Source organism: Coenobita brevimanus, chromosome 90, assembly GCF_032717465.1.
Source record: "Coenobita brevimanus isolate Jiangsu-jjx chromosome 90, ASM3271746v2, whole genome shotgun sequence".
In the NCBI taxonomy this organism is placed as follows: domain Eukaryota; kingdom Metazoa; phylum Arthropoda; class Malacostraca; order Decapoda; family Coenobitidae; genus Coenobita; species Coenobita brevimanus.
Window position 1 is genome coordinate 98734 of NC_137043.1, and position 20738 is coordinate 119471.

Sequence of the window (20738 nt, forward strand, 5' to 3'; positions counted from 1 at the left end):
AATGAGTTGCATTTGTTGCGTGTGTGTGTGTGTGTGTGTGTGTGTGTGTGTGTGTGTGTGTGTGTGTGTGTTAGGAGGAGAGGCGAGGGTAGAGCAGAGAGGGGTGAGACGAGAGGGTGGGGGTGTGGGAAGCTGTGGGGGTGGGGAGAAGGGGGGGAAACATAAGGAGGGGGAGCAAGGACGGAATGTGATATGACTAGGATCCGTAATCTTCCTAACACCTTTTCCTAAGCGATTTAGTTTGACTGTTACACTTTACTATCCTAATATTTGTTATATAAATCCTTCGAACATCGCCATATTCTGCATACATCACATGCAAGTTGATATTAACCAGCCGTATTCAAAATTAATTCGCTATGGAAGAGGTGTTAGGGAGCGTAGAAGAGGGTGAAGGGTCTTGGTGTATGGGTAGAAGGGGGGGAGGAGAGGAGAGGTGAAGGGTGATGTGTGGTGGGGTGGGGGTTGGTGTGAGGGGTGAGTGGTAGGTTAGGTAGGTAGGTTGGTAGGTAGATAGGAGAAGGATAAGAAGATGAGAAGGATGATGATGATGATGATGATGATGATAAGAAGAAGAAGAAGAAAAAGAAAAGAAGATAAGAGAGGAGGAGGAGGAGGAGGAGGAGGAGAGGTACTAATAATAATAATAATAATAACAGTAAGTCTTTAGATTAATAACTACAGGTTGCATAAAGTAGCCTTAAGGCGGATTATCAATATCTTTAATAGTTCATTCTTTCCCTAAAATAAAGACACGCAACAATCTAGTTTTCATCCACGTGTGTGTGTGTGTGTGTGTGTGTGTGTGTGTGTGTGTGTGTGTGTGTGTGTGTGTGTGTGTGTGTGTGTGTGTGTGTGTGTGTGAGAGAGAGAGAGAGAGAGAGAGAGAGAGAGAGAGAGAGAAGAGGGATGTGGGATAGTGGGGAGTGAGGAGTGGAAAATAACAGTATGTGCGAGTGAGTGAAGGGGTGGTGGGATGAATGAATGTTAAAGAGAGAGAGAGAGAGAGAGAGAGAGAGAGAGAGAGAGAGAGAGAGAGAGTGTGTGTGTGTGTGATGGGTGGTGGGGTGAGGGGTGCAGAGGTGGGGGTGATCGGGGTGGGGGAGGAGAGGGCATGAATGATGCTATGTGGGGCGTAGGGGAGGGTGATGGGGTGGGGGTGGGGGAGGGTGGAGGGGTAAGGGGGTGGGGAGCGGTGTTATCGTGTTGATCTACCAATGGGTCTGTGAGAAGCCGCCAAGTCTCTCTCTCTCTCTCTCTCTCTCTCTCTCTCTCAACTGTAGGCCTCTCTTCCTCCTTCCATACACTCTCTTCCTATTTCGGTCTCCCCTTCTTTACTTCCTTCTCTCTCTACCTCCCCCCCTCCTCTCTCTCTCTCTCTCTCTCTCTCTCTCTCTCTCTCTCTCTCTCTCTCTCTCTCTCTCTTTGTCTAAATAAAAAAAGAAATTCCTTTAGCCTACTTTACACTGCAAGTTGGGATGAAAACTTTTTGAAACACTGTAGCTACATGTCTTCATTCCACACACACACACACACACACACACACACACACACACAGTCACTGGCCAAATTTTCTGTACATTTGGTCCACGATTTCAAAATGTCAACACGCCAAAAGCTTTATAATTTTTTGATCGATTGAAACATGAACTATGGTAGGTGGTGGCGACCATCATCCACTCACTTGATGTAGTGCTGCCTACTTCTTCCGTAGCCTTTATCATTCTTTTTCTGTGCCTGTCCTCCTCTCTTCCTATTTCTCCCATCTTTCCTGTCACTTCTTATTGCTTTTCTTTCCTTTACAGGTGGCTTTACATTGAGTGACAAGCCTAATGGTTTCCTGTAAGCCAAGAAACCATTTACAACGCTGGGTGGTAACCATATCACCAAACAATACGTATTCTCTACGTGTCAACAAGTGGGTTGGTGTAGCGTTAGTGCCCCTCCCCGTAAAACAAATAACTCAAAGACAAACAGCCACCCCTTATGGGATTATGGCGTCTGGCTATAGACAGATAAAGACATAGATAGATAGACAGATACAGAGATAAACAAACAGATAGATAAACAGATAGCTAGCTAGCTAGATAGATAGATAGATGGATGTATGGATGGATGGATAATTACACAGACAGATAGATAGATAGACAGTATTCTTGTGCAACCTTTAAACCTTGAATCCACTGATGTATTTCTCCCATTCATTCTCCTATAAAGAGGCGATTTCATTCAGCTCAAGAGAGGGTTCTGGGCACTGTCATCCCCTCTTCTCTCAGCTGCGTAAAATCGTCTGAGAATTACGGAAATAATCCTGTATAATTCGCCATACCTCACGCTGGGGTTAAGCAGCTCCCTAGCACCTGTACCTAACCCGTTTATCTCTGCATTGATATTTATTTGTTAAGCGAACTTTTTTACTCCTCCTCCTCCTCCCTTTTCTTCTTCCTCCTCCTCCTCCTCCTTTTTCTTCCTCCTCCTCCTCCTTTTTCTTCCTCCTCCTCCTCCTTTTTCTTCCTCCTCCTCCTCCTTTTTCTTCCTCCTCCTCCTCCTCCTTTTTCTTCCTCCTCCTCCTCCTTTTTCTTCCTCCTCCTCCTCCTCCTTTTTCTTCCTCCTCCTCCTCCTCCTTTTTCTTCCTCCTCCTCCTCCTTTTTCTTCCTCCTCCTCCTCCCTTTTCTTCCTCCTCCTCCTCCCTTTTCTTCCTCCTCCTCCTCCTCCCTTTTCTTCCTCCTCCTCCTCCTTTTTCTTCCTCCTCCTCCTCCTCCTCCTTCTTCGTCATCGTCCTCTTCTTCTTCTTCCTCTTTCTCCTCCTCCTCCTTCTTCTTCTTCCTCCTCCTCCTCCTCCTTCTTCGTCATCGTCCTCTTCTTCTTCTTCCTCCTCCTCCTCCTTCTTTTTCTCCTCCTCCTCCTCCTTCTGTTCTTCTTCTTCGTTGTCTTTTTTTCTTCTTCTTCTTCTTCCTTCTCCTCCTCCTTCTTCTTCTTCTTCTTCTTCCTCCTCCTCCTCCTTCTTCTTCTTCTTCTTTCTCCTCCTCCTCCTTCTTTTTCCTCCTCCTCCTCTTCCTTCAACAACTCTGCACACAGAATATGAAGCCCGTTCTCGAGGTCTACACTTTAACATAACCAGATATTGTAACCTCTCCACAAAGAATGCAGAGTTGTAAGATTGATATAATTATAATATAGAACTACGTATTACAAAACCTCAACTCCACTTAAATTACAACCTCGAATTTGCTCTCTCTCTCTCTCTCTCTCTCTCTCTCTCTCTCTCACACACACACACACACACACACACACACACACACACGTTCCAACATTCAATTCTATCATTCCAAACTGTATGAATTGAAAGTAGGTTTGTGTGTGTGTGTGTGTGTGTGTGTGTGTGTGTGTGTGTGTGTGTGTGTGTGTGTGTGTGTGTATCAGTTTTAGTTCGAACATAATTTACATTCAACAACATTCACGAAACTACTGATGTGTGGACAGACTAACGAGAAGAGTGTGTGAGTGAGGTGGAGGGGGGGGTAGGCCGAGCATGGGATGGAGGGATGGAGTGGAGAGGTATATAAGACAGGGGGGTGTAAGCTGGGGGGAGGGCAGTGAAACGGCAGGGGACAGGGCGACATGGAGGCGATAATGTGTTTGTGGCCACCCCTTACGGGATTAAGGCGTGTGGATATAGACAGATAGATAGACAGACAGTATAGTGCAAAATAAATCACTTACGTACAGACATTACGAAATATACAAAACCGCTTAGAATCCGGCCCCCACGTGTCAGGGAGCCTCCTACGCCTACGAGCACATGTCCCGGGGGGTTGAGAGGGGGGAGTCTGCTGCTTCCTTTTTTTTTTTTTTTTTTTTTTTTTTTTTTTTTTTACCCCTGGCTATGAAACACTGACGTCTCCTGTGACAGGTGGCCCAATACACCCTGTGAATCAACACCTTCAAGGCCTGGGTGGGGTGGGGGGCGTTGTGGGTGTGGGTGGAGGTGAGGGAGAAGGTGTGGGTGGAGGGATGGGTGGGAGATGTGGATGGGGTGTGTGAAGGTGGGGAGGGGGGGTGTGGGTGGAGGTGTGGGTGTGTAGAAGGGTGGGGTGTGGGTGTGGGAAGGGCTGGGAGGTGTGGATGTGGGAATGGTTGGGGGTGTGAATGGAGGAATTGGTAGGGATGAAGGTGGATTCTTGGGGGTGCGGCAAGCTGAAAGTGGGTGGGGGTAGATGGTGATGAGTTGCGAGGCTTGTGAGAGTGTGGGTGGGTTTGTGTGGGTGTGGGAAGCTATAAGTGGGGACTGGGTGTGGGGCTCAGGGTGGGTGGGTGTGGAAATGGGAAGCTGTAAGTCGGTGTGGAGATGGGTTAGGATGGGGGTAGTTATGGATGAGAGGTGGCCACAAATAGTCATAACAAAGTACATGAACGCTGAGCACTCTCCATATCCATAACATCATTAAGAAGAGTACTACACACACACACACACACACACACACACACACACACACACACACACACACACACACACACACTCACTGTATATAAATCACGACGAAAGGACAGACTCAACAAACTCTTTCAATATGAGATGCCTTTTTCCCCTCTAATAAAATACACATAAATATACATCACCTGGAGTCGATGGATTAATATGTGGGTGTGTGAAGGGTAAGGGTTATTTATAGGTGGGTGGGCGTAGGGTATGGGTGGAGAGAGAGGTGCTATCGATGGGTGTTTGGTGGGGTGGAAGGGTGGGAGGAAGATATGGAAGAATTACGAGAATGAAGGTGTGAAGGAGAAGGGAGGATGGAGGGATGGATGGAGGGATGGAGGGATGGATGGAGGGATGGATGGATGGAGGGATGGATGGATGGATGGATGGATGGAGGGAGGGAGGGAGGGAGGGAGGGATGGAAGGAAGGAAGGAAGGAAGGAATTACGGACGGACAGATGGATGGATGGATGGGGGAATAGATGGGCTGCAAGAAGGAGAGTGGGAGAGAGAGGGAAGGTAAGATGGATGGATAGAAGAGCTGAAAGTAAGAAAGGAACCGTAGAATTGCTAAAAGGAAAGTGTGAGGTAAAGGAAAGGGAGGAATGTGTGTGTGTGTGTGTGTGTGTGTGTGTGTGTGTGTGTGTGTGTGAGAGAGAGAGAGAGAGAGAGAGAGAGAGAGAGAGAGGGGAACGGGTAGTAAAAGGCTGTAAGAGACATGTAAACAGGACTTAGGTTAGAGCGACTGTGCAGAGATTGTATGGTAAGGTGGATGGAGGATGGAAAGAGAGGAAGGTCGAGATATGGAGAGAGGAGGAAGGGAGAGGAGAGGGAGAGTAGGAGGAGGAGGAGGAGGAGGAGGAGGAGGAGGAGAGAGAGAGAGAGAGAGAGAGAGAGAGAGAGAGAGAGAGAGAGAGAGAGAGAGAGAGGAGACTGAGGAGGAGAAAGGCCGGGAGTTAGTGAGAAGGTGCAAATCACTGGAGGAAGTGAGTGAGAATGCACTCGTGGTTGAATGGAAATGTGGGTGTGGGTGTGGATGTAGGTGTGGGTGTGGATGTAGGAGTGGGTGTGGGTGTGGATGTAGGAGTGGGTGTGGGTGTGGATGTGGGTGTGGGTGTGGGTGTGAGTGGGTGGGTGAGAGTGAGTGTGGGTGTGGGTTTGGAAGTGGGTGTGCGTGTGGGTGTGGGTGGGTGTGTGGGTGTGGGTGTGCGTGTGTGGGTGTGTGTGTGTGAGTGTGGGTGTGGGTGTGGGTGTGGGTGTGTGGGTGTGTGTGTGTGGGTGTGGGTGTGTCGGTGTAGGCGTGGGTGTGGATGTGGGTTTGTGGGTGTAGGTGGGCAGGTGGGTGTGAGTGGGTGTGGGTGTAGGTGGGCAGGTGGGTGTGAGTGGGTGTGGGTGTGGGTGGGCAAGTGGGTGTGAGTGGGTGTGGGTGTAGGTGGGCAGGTGGGTGTGAGTGGGTGTGGGTGTAAATGGGTGTGGGTGTAGGTGGGCAGGTGGGTGTAAGTGGGTGTGGGTGTGGGTGGGTGTGGATGTGTGGGTGGGTGTGGCTGTGGGTGTGAGCGGGTGTGAGTGTAGGTGGGCAGATGGGTGTGGGTGGATGTGGATGGGTGAGTATGAAGGAGGCGATGGATGAGAAAGAACAGGATATAGGTGGGTAGTCAAGGTGTGGATGAGTATGCGTGGGTGTAGGTGGGAATAGATAGCTGAGAGTGGGTGTAGGTGGGTGTAGATGAACGTGGGTAGATATAAGTGGCAGTAAACAGAAATACAGGTAGAAAGAAGGAGTAGCTGAAAGTAGATGGATGAAAAAGAAGACGATAGTGGGAGTGGAAATGGAGGTAGGTGTGAATAGCGATAAGGAAAAGTGTATTTGACTATACGTGGGTGCAAGGGGGTGTAACTGGGTGTAGGTGGGTGTTAGTGGGTGCTGGTGAGTGTGGATGGGTGTAGGTAAAATTGGGTGCAGATGGATAAAGGTGAGTAAAAGTGGGTGTAGATGGGGGCAGGTGAGAGTAAGTGAGTGTAAGTGGGTGTAGGTGAGTGTAAGTGGGTGTAGGTGAGTGTAAGTGGGTGTAGGTGAGTGTAAGTGGGTGTAGGTGAGTGTAAGTGGGTGTAGGTGAGTGTAAGTGGGTGTAGGTGAGTGTAAGTGGGTGTAGTTAAGTGTAAGTGGGTGTAGGTGAGTGTAAGTGAGTGTAAGTGGATGTAGGTGAGTGTAAGTGGGTGTAAGTGGGTGTAGGTGAGAATAATTGGGTGTAGATAGGTGTAACAGTAAGTGGGTGTAGGTGGGTGAAAATAGGTGTAAAGGAGTAAAGGTGAGTGAAAGTGGGTGTACGTGGGTGTTTGAGGGCTCCTGGCCTTTGGTTCCTTCTTCTTTGCATAAAGAAAAGGGCATGAAACTATGTGTACGTGAGAATAACATACTGAACAGGGAAGTGATGTGGAATGAGTCGACAGGCGGGTGAGATGGACGAACAGGATGTACGTGGGTGTAAGTGTGGCAGGGTGTGGGTGGGTGGGAATGAGGGACTAGGTGGACAGATATGAGACTGAGAGTGTAGGATGGGTGAAAGTGGGTGGGGGACGGAGCTGAGAATGAATGTGTAGGTGGGTGTAATGTAGGATTTCATTAAAATAGCAGAGGTCTTGTTGTCAGCTCTTATTCACACAGAAAAATGTCAGGATAGTCTCGGTACAAGTGATTACCTCTCTGCTCAAGCCAACAGCGTGAACTCCCTGACTTGGCGAGGGCACTAGCAGATGTTAAGTCCGAAAAACTGATTCGAACAAAAATCATGAATCGAAATACTTCAAGGTTTCATCGCTAACAAACTCTATACAATTACATATCATCAAAGAACTACAAAATGCATAACAACCATAATATATAACGGCTAACGGCAATACACATACACACACTAACTTTATTAAATCTCACACAACACTCCCCCCTGATCCTAAGGGAGATCACTATACTGAAACAGGCGAACTGGGTGACGTTCCCTTGATCCTCTCCGTGGCATCGGTCGTCCTGGGCTCTCTCCCCTGCTTTCATCAGGGTCACTGGATCCTTCCCTGGCTGATTCCTCCAGTTCATCTATATTGGCAGGTAGACGTATCACCAGGCTGTCGTCCTCGTTGTCAATCCAGGAATCCTGAACTTCCTGTTGCTCTTCTCGTTCCTCTCTCTGCGGTAACTGTGCTGTCACCAATCGCAAGTCACGCACATGCCGAGGCACTCCATCAACCTCAACACTCTGTGCAGAAAGTATGTCTGTAACGACTCCAACAGTGCTTTGAATGTTGCATCTTCTGGTAGGATGACGTACCCACACTCTGTCACCAACTTTGAAGGGATGTTGCAGGTACTCCGGCTGCTCACAATCTCCCACACCGTCAGTTCCGAGCAATCGCACTTCATATTTGAATAACTGATTTGCTGGAGTGGAGGATGGATCATTACTTCGTGGCATCACATTGTAGCGATAGACTGCCTCGGCTATAGAACAACCTTTCCGGGCTGCAATTGTCTTCACTGTACGATGACAACGTTCAACGATTCCATTGCCTGAAGGAACGTATGCACAGCGATATACAAGTCTCATTCCCCAGCGGCTTGCAAACTCACGGAATGTTGAACTGCGAAAGCTGGTGGCGTTGTCCGTCAATAGTTCCTTCGGTGCCCCACGTTCATAAAAGACAGATTCCAGTTGTTCAACCATACACGCAGTATCTTGCCGACGTAGTCTCCTCCAGATGGCATACCGCGATGGACCACAATCAACCAAGGTTAGGTAGTGTTGATCTTGGATGTGACAAACGTCCATGCCTACCCTATCCCAGCAAACCGAGACTCCCAGCATTCCATTTTGCCACTTCACAGGTGCAGGGTCGATTGATTGACATTCCTTACACTGACGGACGATGTCACGCACTGGTCGTTTAGTAGTCATTGGGAAAAGACGGAGGCAAAAGTACAGAGTGCGCCTGATGCCTGGGTGCCCGCAGGTTATATGGATGTCAGAGATGTCATCCTGTGAGGTCGATGTAACAGCCCCACACACTAGTTGGGCACGCGGAGGGGACAACCACTTGCTTGGCACCCTGCTTAGTGCGTCAGCCTTATTCTCAGCAGAGGTAACATACTTCACTTTCAATTGCACGCCATACTCAGAAACCACATTCCTTATAGTTTCCAGACGCCGTCGAATCAGCATTTCACTGGCAGCCTTCGTTTTCAAACGTGATCTTCCTGTCAGCGAATCCGTGACCCAGTGATACACTGTCCTCGAATCTGTCATCAGGCAAACCTTTACCATCTTCCAGGCGACAGCCAAATTCACACCCCGTAGTACAGCATCCAATTCAGCCAAATTGATGTGGGAACACTCATCTTGCCGCAGCCAGGAAGCATCTTCAACTACATAGCCATCCACCACCAACATGGCTCCAATAGCAAGTGAACTGGCGTCCACCCACACGACAGCTTCACTACCACTAATATCCCAACGGCCATGAGCTGGATCCGCAGATTTCACTCGCTGTACAGTTTCAACAAGCATAGAATGTAACTCCGCATCATCGATTTCAGTGTCCCAAGAGGTAGTGAGTGCATTGGCTCTCCTTTTCAGATATGAAGCTGCCACCCGCAACCATCCACAAACGGGCAAATGGCCTGTGAGGCGCCCACACAAGGAAAACACCGAACGTCTCGTAATCTTCTTAGGAATCTCACCGACGTCGTTATCCCGTCGCCAGAAGAGACCCTGTCGCTCCCCCCAGACCCTCATACCCAAAACTCTGGCTCCCTTGGATACCTGCTCAGCCGCCTTGCAGACCAGACAGTAATGATTGAGATGGGTTTCCACATCAGCTGCAGACGCTATTCTCTGATCCACCAGTATGTCGTCTAAGTATGGAGAAGTTGCTTGATTAACTCTTTCGTCCCAGCTCAATGCAGCGCTCAAGACTCGTTTCATAACTAACGGCGCAATGCTTAACCCAAATCTCAATCTCGTCAGACAGTACCTTTGTCCCTTAAACACAACAGTCTGGTATGGCCACAATGCACTGTCCACATGAATTTGAAGGTAGGCCTTACGCAGGTCTATGAGTCCGACATCTTGTCCACAGCGACGCCACTCTCTTATCTTCTCGCAGCATACGTCTGCGTCGGCTGTGTGTGGATTAAGATAGGAATTCAGCTCCCGAAAGTCGAGCAAAGGGCGTACCTTACTTCCCTTATTCTGTTGGATAACAGCCATTAGTGGAATTGTTCCCTCAGCTGGTCCATGAAGTGTCTCATCGTAGGGGATTAACCAACCATCCTCAATCCACTGCAACAGTTCACGCTCATATTCGTCACGAACATCAGGCTGAATCCGGTACTCTGTAGTAGTATTCACAAGACATGGGTTTTCTGAGTTATTACACCACTTCCAAGACACTGTCCACTTCTTTGTTGCTGCCTCATAAGTCACTGTAAAATCCCTCTCATCAATGATGTGGTCTGTTGGTGCTGCCACCATAACAGACTGCACAGATTCATCAACACCAAACTTAACATCATTAGGTGCTCGTACGGTTACCCCTTTGAAAGCACGTATGCCATTCATACCAAGGATGAAGCTGAAGTTCAGTGGCCTAGTGGACACCACCAACACCTCCACAGGTGACACAGCCCCAGACGGCAGCTGGACGCATACCACACCCGATCCTTCACACAAATATTGCTCACCGCTCATCGTTGTCACACTCAATTTATTTTTCGTCCAATTGGAACACACCGACACATGTGCAATGCTCTTCGTACAACCGGTGTCCACTAGTGTGTCGCAACTCACACCATCTACAACCAACCGAGTTTGTGGCAGAGCGCCCATCACTGCTGCGTTGGAGAGGAAGCTGGCGCTGACACCACCTCTCCAGTGAAGTTTCCCGAGCATGCTGAAGCAATGTGTCCCCGGCCGCCACAGCGGAAACATCGGTAGTTGCTGCGCCCACTCCTACGTCCTTCACGCCTGGCCAAGCAGTCACGGGCATAATGATTAGGCTGTCCACAACTTCGGCAGGCTACAGATGCTGTCTCACCCTCAGAATGTGCAGGTCTAAACGCAGCTCCTGCCACAACTGCGCCAACATGCTCATCCGCCAACACAGCACGAGCTCTTTTCAAAATCTGGCCAATATCCATTGCCTCAATGCGTGAACCAGCTCGTAAGGTACGGCGGACAGCATCAGGTAGACCCGTCACAAAGGCACAAGCAAGGCTGGTGTCAGGCATACCTCCAAACAACCCTGCCCGACGGCGCAAATCAGCAAGGTACACATCCACTGGTTCACCATCGCCCAACTTTCCAGTGATAAATTGCTCATAAGCACGAAACTGGTCGACTGCAAATGCAGAAACAAGCGCCTCTTTAATCTTCTTGTAGATAAGTCGGTCGGTACTGCTCAACTGCTAGTAAACCGCAAATGCTCCGCCAGTAAGCCTTAGCGGGACGATGTTGTGCAATTCCGAAATCCCACGTAGACTGCACACCAACTCCACCTTGTCCAGCCATTCACTCACACCGTGCGATGATCCGTTGAACTCGGGAATCAGCCGTAGATCCATAGGCAGACTGTCTGTAGGGGTCGTCTTCTTTTTCAGACATGCCTAGATAGCTTGTAGGATTTCATTAAAATAGCAGAGGTCTTGTTGTCAGCTCTTATTCACACAGAAAAATGTCAGGATAGTCTCGGTACAAGTGTCGTAGTTACTTGTAGAGAAGTATATTTTAGACTTGTGGTCGAGCGGCTTTTATATCTTGTAGTAGTTTCCCCACCAGATGTCATGTAGTGACGGGAGAGGTAAAGAATAGTATGGGACTATTTTTATTTGTCTTGGAAATATTAAACAGGTATAAGAGTATAATTCCCGGGTAGCTACTTCCCTGTCTCGCTATCTCTCTCTCTTTCTGTTCTAAGGCTAATCTCCGTCTCGACCTCTCTCTAGGGTCGCTTGTCTCCTTCTAAACTCTCTTTCCTAAAATCTGGTGTAGTAGGGGTGTGTGTGTCACGTATGTTCCTCATGGCAACAGAACTTTCTCACGAGAGGACTGCTGACAGCTAACTGCATCATCTCCTTACTGGCCGCTGTCGTCAGCTTTCCTCCGTGTAATGTTTAGCGCTGCTAGATTCTCGCAGACACAACACCTTCTCATCATTTGACTTCCTGCTTCTATCTGTCTCTCTATCTATCTATTTATCTATCTACCTATTATGTAGTCCTATATTTGCTCGGCCACGCGAAAATGGCGTACCATCGACATTTAATAGTTATAATATATTAATACATACTACATACACATTATAATGAACTTATAAGCTAATTAAGTGAAATACAGAATATTGTAAAGTAACATAATTGTATGAATATTGTATACATATATTATTCATAGTAAATAGTGATTATTCAGTAATATTACATTTTAAATAAGTTGAATACATATTGGAATAAATGCATGAAAGTAAATTATTTAACTGTAATACAGTATGTACTTGGGATATTATAGTGAAATGCATACATGCAAGAATAAAAATAGTTTAAAATTAAGATTATTGTAAGAGTTATTAATATTTCATTCAAAGATAATGGTACTGGTCTGCCATATATGGGTCATTCTTCTTTGTGTTATTATTATTATTATTATTATTTTTTTTTTTTTTTTTTTATATATACTTAATACTATATACAAAATATATACACTTCATTCAGGGTGATTAACTGTGATGTTAACTCTCCCCCCACTAAACAATGACTCCAAATTAGCAATTCTTGCATGCATTCTGTGCATTGCCAACAGCAGTACTGCAACTACAATGCAGATGATTATAAAGACAGAAGGTGCTTGGCTATACACATAATATGGGTTGAACATACTCAAACTCAAATCTTCCCAGGGCTTCATTGTTTCATTGATCAGCTGCATAGTTTCAAACTTAGGTGAAGTCAGCTTAATACTTGTGCTCATATTTAAGTTCATGTCAGGCAGTGGGTGGAAATGTTTGTGTGTATGGTTGAGAATGGCGTAGTGATTGATGGTGGAAGAAGTAGACAAGGTTGGTGTAAATACCGCACAGTAGTCTGGTGCTATGTATAATCCTGAGGCTGATGTATGAGATGGTGGTATATCTGGACAGACTATGTAAACTGATGTGTTATGAGGGAAATAAAAAAACTGCGAGTGTCCAATGCGTTGATGGTGTACAAGTTTATCTGGAGCAAAAGTGAAGTTGCAATGATGATGAATATTGTTATTGCTGATGATAGCCATTTCACAAGGGACCGTATCAGTAGGCTGAAACGTGAAAATGTACGCAGGACAAAGATGAACAGCATGTAAGGATGTGCGGCACTTTCGCTCAATCGTTGACTCACTTGCGAAAGTGACAGTGTCTCGTCTCTTGGAGACCATGATGAGTTCGGTGTCTGTGTTGATGTTGATGATGACCAAAGTGTTGTTGTTTCTATAGGGGAAAGGGTGTATTTGGTATACTGTGAACAGGTCTTCCGTGATGAATGGTACATGAACTATCACTGATGTAGGTGTTAGTGTTGCTTCTAAGTATGGGTAATATTGCATAAATTCCCTACTGCGGAACAATGGCTTCAATTTATGTTTATGTATGCCTTGACTAACTATCTGACGTAGCTCATGAACTGGGAGTAAGTCATTTGTGATCTTGCCATCACCAGCATTCGAAATTCCTTGCATAAGTACCCTGAAATGATCTCTAGTGTTCTCTAATTGTAGTAGAATCGTGTCAATATGTTCTGTGATGATGGAGAAGTGCTGGAAAAGAGTAACGTTACCCTCCAAGTTATTTATTTTATCTATACTCTCGAGAGCTACGTTTTCTGCTCGTTTCAGATTTTTCACAATTGTCTTCATTGCCGAGTTCTGTCCTGTGATGAATTTATCCTGGTATGTTAGTACCTGAGCTATCTTATTAAATTTGTTGCTTATTTCTTTAAGGTCATCTTCTGTAGCCAATCCAAAGATGTTCCCAAGAATTGCGCCACCCAGATCGAACAAACCGCGCTTTTGGCGAGTACGTGTGATATTGTTCCTGTCGCTCAGTACCTCCGTTCCATAAGATGGGAGATCTTGGATCATGACGAGCATAGTTGACTTCGCCTGTTCTAGTTTCCATTTCGCTAACTTCACCATTTCATCCACTTCCTTGGTGTTATGTGATTGTGAAACATAATTCCCTATCTTGAAGTCCAGAGTTCGCATCGGCGTCGCAAGTCTTTCTACATAAGTAGGTAAGTCATACAAGTAATCTAGACCTATTTCAGTACTCATGACGTCCTTGACGATTGTAGTCGTGGCCGTTGGAGCTATGAGGCATCCTTGTCGTACTATATGCTTGGGGTCTAGGTGCGCATATACTCTTACTATGTATAGGAGAATCCATAGCATAAGTCCCTTCATCGTAACCTACCGAAAAAAAAAATCTATTAATTTCCTATAAAGCTGTGGTTGATGATAGTGATGATGTGCGTTACGGTTGGCTGTTATTTCATTTATAGAAGGAGTTTAAATCGATATTTAATTCTCGTAAATGATGTACTGTAGATTTCATTGGAATAGTTGCACCTATGTTCGATTGTTTGGTATATGACCTTAATTTCTTTTTGTAATCATTGTTGTGTTCTTGCTTGGTTTCTTGAGGTACGTTCACCTGTTCGGTTGTATCCGAGGCTGAATAATTATGTGATAATTCCCTTGAAACTCGTTTTAAATGGTCAATATGAACTTGTTTTTCCTCGCCACTTGAAAGTGACTTAATTAAAACTTTGTTTGCTTTTATGTTAATTACTCTGTATGGGCCCTCAAATTTAGGGGATAATTTATTGTCTCTCGTATGAATGACTCCGTAAACAATGTCTCCTAAGCTGATAGGTGAATCTTTTGCCTTCTTGTTAAATGCCTCCGTCATTTCTTCCTTGTACATCGTTAATTGTTTTTTTACTCTTTTGTGAATGTCCTGGAATTCACGTAAACGGAGTTTAGAGTAATCATCGTAATTGTATATAGGCATGCTGTCACCTTCTAGGAGCTCATATGGTAATTTTTTATCTGTGCTATATATAATGAAATGTGGTGTGTCACCAATGGATTTATTTATAGACCCATTAATGGAGGCCTCTACTCTGGGAATCCAATCATCCCAGCTTGCATAATTTTCACTGAGAATGTGTCGTAGCACATCTAATACCTTTTTATTTTGTCTCTCTACCAACCCATTCGATGCTGGGTGATAGGCCAAAACGTTAACCTTTTTGATGTTGTATTGTTTACATATTTCTTGTAAGATCTCAGAATTAAATTCTCCTCCATTATCACTTATTAATAACTTTGGGGTAGTAAAGCGACATATTACATTATCTGTTATTGCCTTTGCTACTGTCTCTGCTGTCTTATCTTTAATTGAAGCTAAAATGACATAACGGGAAAAATGATCCGTTGCTACGAATAAGTATAGGTTATTATTGTATGATAATGGCATCTTGAGTAAATCAACAGCGACAACGTCCCATGGTTGATGTGGTACTGGGTAATTACCCATCGGTGCAGGTGTGATTGGGTATCCTTTGTGTTTCGCACATGATTCGCATCTGTCTATATGATTGTTTATATCTCTTCGTAATGAAGGCCAGTAATATAATAGCTGGGCTTGGTTGAATGTCTTATCCTTTCCAGGGTGTCCTGCATGTGGGCTGTCGTGTATCATTCGTAATACTTGGGGTATCATGTCATTAGGTACTACCAACTGGTTAGTATTTCTTTGGCGTTTTGGTTGTTTAGAGTTAATTTTGTATAATGTATTATTGACCATTGTGAATTGTTCAAGTGGAACATGAAGTTTGGGTAATTGTATGTCATCTCCACTTTCTAACTTGTATATTACTTTTGACCATACTGGGTCAAGTCTTTGTGCCTTTGCGATATCCTCGTGGTTTGGGATATTTCCTTTGAGATCTAACGCCGCGACCTGAATTGTGTTCGGGTTCCTAGATAATGCGTCAGCTACTATATTCATTTTACCTTGTATATAATGTATTTGTACATTGTAATTTTCAACTGTACATTTCCATCTTGCTCTCCTCCCAGAAAGGAGTTTTTCTTTAAACATACCCACCAGTGGTTTATGGTCGGTGAATAAGTGGATTTCGTAACCATATACCAAATCTCGAAACTTTTGTAATGCAAAAATCACTGCAAGTGCCTCTAAGTCTGTAGTGCTATAATTTTTCTCCGCACCTCTTGTTTGTCTGCTGGCAAATGCAATTGGTTGATTCTTTCCTCTTTTATCTTCCTGCATCAGTACAGCCCCTAATCCTTTAACTGATGCGTCTGTACAAATAAGAAATGATTTCGTGTAATTCGGATATGCTAAACAAGGTGCATTCGTTAGTTTAATTTTTAGATTGTTAAATGCCCTTTTTTGTTCTTCTTCCCATTGGAATACAGCATCTTTTTTGAGTAGTTGGAATAGAGGGAAGGCTATATGAGAGAACTGTGGTACGAAGGACCTATAGTACCCAGCCAGACCTAAAAATTGTCTAACTTCGTCAGTCGTAGTGGGTTCAGGAAAATCTCTCACTGCCTGTATTTTGTCATCAGTGGTGTGAATACCATCAGAACTTAATTTGTGGCCTAAGAAATTTATTTCCTTAAAGCAAAATTTGCATTTAGAAAGTTTAATTCTTAATCCAGCATCACTAAGCTTTTGTAAGAGTAAGTCTAATTTCCTGAGATGATCCTTAATATTCTTCGTTGCGATAATAATATCGTCAAGATAAACAAATATTCCTTGTCCTAAAATTCCGGACAATACGTAATTCATAAGACGCTGGAACGTACCGGGGCTGTCCTCAGTCCCATTGGCATTCTTGTATATTGATAATGGCCTCTGTTTGTTGAAAAGGCAGTGTATTTACGTGACTCCTGAGATACCGGAATCTGATAGTATCCGTTTAGGAGATCGATGGTCGAGAATATATTATTCTCAGGACCAATATTCTGTAGAACATCACTTAGCAATGGCATGGGAAATCTGTCAGGGATTGTGTGATTATTTAGTTTACGGTAATCTACTACCGCACGCATTTCTCCATTTCTCTTGGGCACAAAGAAAAGGGGAGCGTTCCACGGAGAAACTGAAGGCTCAATAATTCCAAGCTTTAACATTTCATCGACATACTGATTTGCAAGTGTACGTTGGGAGTGTGGTATGCGATAAGCTGGTACGAAAATTGGTGGTGTTTCTGGGTGCACATTAATCATGTGATTAATCAAGTTAGTACACCCTAATTGTTCTCCGGGCAATGCTACGGTGTCCCTGTGTGTTTCCAGCAGGGTTAACAAATCATTTTCTTCGTCAAATTCACCTGAGTGAATTAAATTCTCTTTTATTCTTTCTCTATCCGTAGATTTTATCTCACTTGTTACTCCACCAATATTTATTTCCTTCACAGGGGCGAAACATTTTTCAATATTAACTATGCAAGTTCCCTTCTTCAACTGAACTTCCCCGTTCATGTGATTAATAATGAATATCTGAGTTAGCCCTTCGTCGTTCGTATGACATAATGCGTTTTCTACTGACAATCCCTTTACTTTACATAATTCTTCTAAGACAAGAACAGTACTATTCCGTAATTTGCTCTTTATGGTAACCTTCATGTATGAATTAGGTGGTATAACCAAATCATTAGTGAGATGGGCTGGAAAAATTGATAAATCAGTACTGTTATCTGGGTCACTAATTCTGGAGGATGGGGTTGCTGGTGTAAGTGGATCTATACACTCATCTGTTTGTGTATGTTTGTTTAAGCCTTTAATATTACCAATTCTTTTTGGCTCTCTTCTACCAATCGGTGAGAGCTCTGAAGTTATTTCCTCTATGAATTCATTATCAAAGTCTATTCCATTCATTTGTGGGAGTATAGTTATGTTCTCAGTTCTCATGGATCTTAAGCCCAGTAACATATGAGCTTTAATTGCTAAGTTTTCAACGATATAGAACAATGCAGAGAATGGTCTTGTAGTTTCTGTGAAACTGAGATTTAATCTTATCATACCTTTTACTGTAATCTCTTGACCATCTACTGTATATAATTCTAAATCAGCTTCATCCAGAAAAGTTACTTTCTTTTTATTTTTAAGAATTCTGTTTAGTTCTTCATTTGTTATTAAGTTCACTGGAGAGCCTGTATCTAAAAATAAGGAAACGTTTTGATCCTCACATACAGCTGGTATCAAGATACACTCATTTCCCAACATGCCTCCTATGTGAAGTTTAACCTTGTTCTTCCTTACGTTTGTTCGTTTTTTGTCATGACTTGGTCTTCCCCCGATTTGAACATAGACACAATTTTTTCTACTGTTTTGCAATCACTAGTCCAGTGCCCTTGGTATCTATGATGCCTACAGTAAGGACCAAATCCTTGTGTCTTTTGATTATCCTCTTTTGCCTTGATAAAGCATTCATACCTTGTGTGTCCTGGTTTTGCACAGTAATGACACAGAATGGACCTATCCCTTGACTGTGACCTACGAGGTGATTTCCCATAAGAAGTGTTGTTTATGGCGCGAGACCTGCTCGGGCTGCGCGAAAACTTATGAAACTGCCTGTAGGAAGGCGTGTGGGAACGAGGTCTAGGCGTCTTTGCTTGTTTGGGCTGCCTCATTTCTGGTCGCGATCGATTTTGTTCTCTGTTTGGGGTCGGTGTAGATGTTTTCACAGCTGATACTGTCTCAGGTACCCTGATTCTACCAGAATGTGCATGTGTGTCGACCACACCTGCTTTACTGCACTGCATCTCTACCTCGTTCATTAAGTCTAGTAAGCACATTCCAGGGGTGTACGCGATTGTTTTGGCAATCTTAAGGGTTCTATCAGGTAATTTACACAAGGCTGCTACATAACCAATGATGTCCACGACGAGGTCTGGGGACATCTTTCCATCATCTGTTATCCACTTAGAATTCTCCAGAGTAGCTAATAGGGTTCTCTTGATTGTGGAGACATCAGCAGTTATTTCACTGAGCACATGGTTTGTAGTGTGCTCCCTTACAAGATCTACAATTTTATGTAATTCTGGAATTATACCTGGCAAGAAGTTCATACCTCCAGAAAATTTCTTCAGAAATTCAGTTTTAAATTCATCATATGTCCTAGCACGATGTAGCTTATCGGAGCGCAATAAATTGCTTGCTGGACATCTTTCCTGGCTTATGCAAGATGAAAAAATAGCAATTTTCTCTTGTTCATCTAGTATGTGGCGCTTGATGAACATTTGTTCGCACTGACTGATTAATGAAATGACATCAATGCGATCCTTGTCTGTGCCAGAGAATTTTGGGGCAGTCTTATCCTCGTGATACACAAAAACGTGAGGTGTGGTTTTTAGATCAGCAGTATTTGGTTCTTGATTCATATTTAATGATTGCCCTGTTAATTCAACTTGTACGAGTTTATCGTTATGTGAGGGAATGGTAGAATATGTATGACCGGACCGGTGAACCCTGTTAAGTATATTGGCATACGTATTCAAGGCAGCTGCAAAGTCGATACTCTCTACATCTGAAGGGGTTTCCCATTCATCATCCGAAACTCCCGTATTTGTTTCCTTATCTATAACGTGTGGTGTGGGTTGTACATTGGGTGGGCTGTCTCTTAATTGTGAGTCTGATGTTGTGGCAATTTGTGTGTCATCTGGTATTAACGTGGGTGGTGGCGAAAATATTCCTGTCATTAAGATATGATGTTATGAAATACGCCTCTTGTTTATTTATGTCCTAGCAAACTAGATGAGTAAATAGGTTGAATATAGCTAATTTTAGCACTGAGAAGAAATGAGCAAGTATAATTTTACCCACTTGATACAGATCGTAGAGGTGTGTCGATACAAAAGTCGATCTCGGAAGAAAATACAGGTTTGATTGAAGATCTCTTGATAATTCTATGGTGTGTTGATGGACGATATTACTCAGGAAACTCCATGGCCTGGTATTTGTAGTGGTTAACGGCTGTCCCAGGCAAACCTCAGCATAGAACGTCGAATTTCCAACTTAACTGTGAAAATAAGTGAATATGAGTAGGAGCTATGTGAATAATGAGTAATGAGTAGTGGGTGAGAAGTGCCTGGTGTCAGTCACACGTTGCTTGGCATGGCAGACTCGCGTTGTGATGTCATCTCAGCACATGGTGACGTCGGCTTCCCACACTGGTAGCTGTGGTGAGTGAATGAGTAGCAATGAGTAACTTGAGTGAAGATGAGTTGTGAGTCGTGTCTCACTCTTCGTTTGTTTGTTCCCTTTATTCTATGTGGAAGTTTTCTCGGTCCTTTCTCTAGTGATTTACTCGTTGTGGGATGAAGACTGCCGCTACTTGTAGGTGCGTGTAGAAGATTATACAGACGACGTAGAGTTGTTAATTGTAGTTGATTGTAGATGGCTGTAGTTGATTGTAGATGGCTGTAGTTGATTGTAGGATTCAATGTAGAACTGAAGCTAATCTTGTAGTCTCGGTTGCTTTTGTAGAAATTTGCTTTTAATTCGGAGACGATGTCCGCAGATTTGCTGGTTTGTCGTTAAGCTACGTGCAAGGCGTCGAGTGATCTCTTGACCTCTGCATCAGCGTAATGATCTGGGAGACGGAGGGGGCAGGAGCTGATATTGTTGGTTGTTGTCAATCTTGATATTTTGTAGGAATTTAATGTTGATTCGTAGACGAGGTTCGTATACGTTAGCTGCTACCAAATGTCGTAAAGACTTTGTAGTTACTTGTAGAGAAGTATATTTTAGACTTGTGGTCGAGCGGCTTTTATATCTTGTAGTAGTTTCCCCACCAGATGTCATGTAGTGACGGGAGAGGTAAAGAATAGTATGGGACTATTTTTATTTGTCTTGGAAATATTAAACAGGTATAAGAGTATAATTCCCGGGTAGCTACTTCCCTGTCTCGCTATCTCTCTCTCTTTCTGTTCTAAGGCTAATCTCCGTCTCGACCTCTCTCTAGGGTCGCTTGTCTCCTTCTAAACTCTCTTTCCTAAAATCTGGTGTAGTAGGGGTGTGTGTGTCACGTATGTTCCTCATGGCAACAGAACTTTCTCACGAGAGGACTGCTGACAGCTAACTGCATCATCTCCTTACTGGCCGCTGTCGTCAGCTTTCCTCCGTGTAATGTTTAGCGCTGCTAGATT

The 20738-nt window shown here is 44.2% G+C and overlaps 2 protein-coding genes across 2 annotated transcripts; both read right to left on the reverse strand.

Moving 5' to 3' along the window:
* Positions 1–7431: 7431 nt before the first annotated feature.
* LOC145411532 (uncharacterized) lies at positions 7432–10356 on the reverse strand. The gene has a single exon (XM_080281543.1). It carries the CDS (start codon positions 10354–10356, stop codon positions 7432–7434), a length of 2925 nt encoding a protein of 974 aa, XP_080137669.1.
* On the reverse strand, positions 10356–11130 carry LOC145411533 (uncharacterized). Its single transcript, XM_080281544.1, has 2 exons — positions 11046–11130; positions 10356–10867 (listed from the first exon to the last, which is right to left on the reverse strand). Exons 1-2 carry the CDS (start codon positions 11128–11130, stop codon positions 10356–10358), a joined length of 597 nt encoding a protein of 198 aa, XP_080137670.1.
* Positions 11131–20738: the final 9608 nt, after the last annotated feature.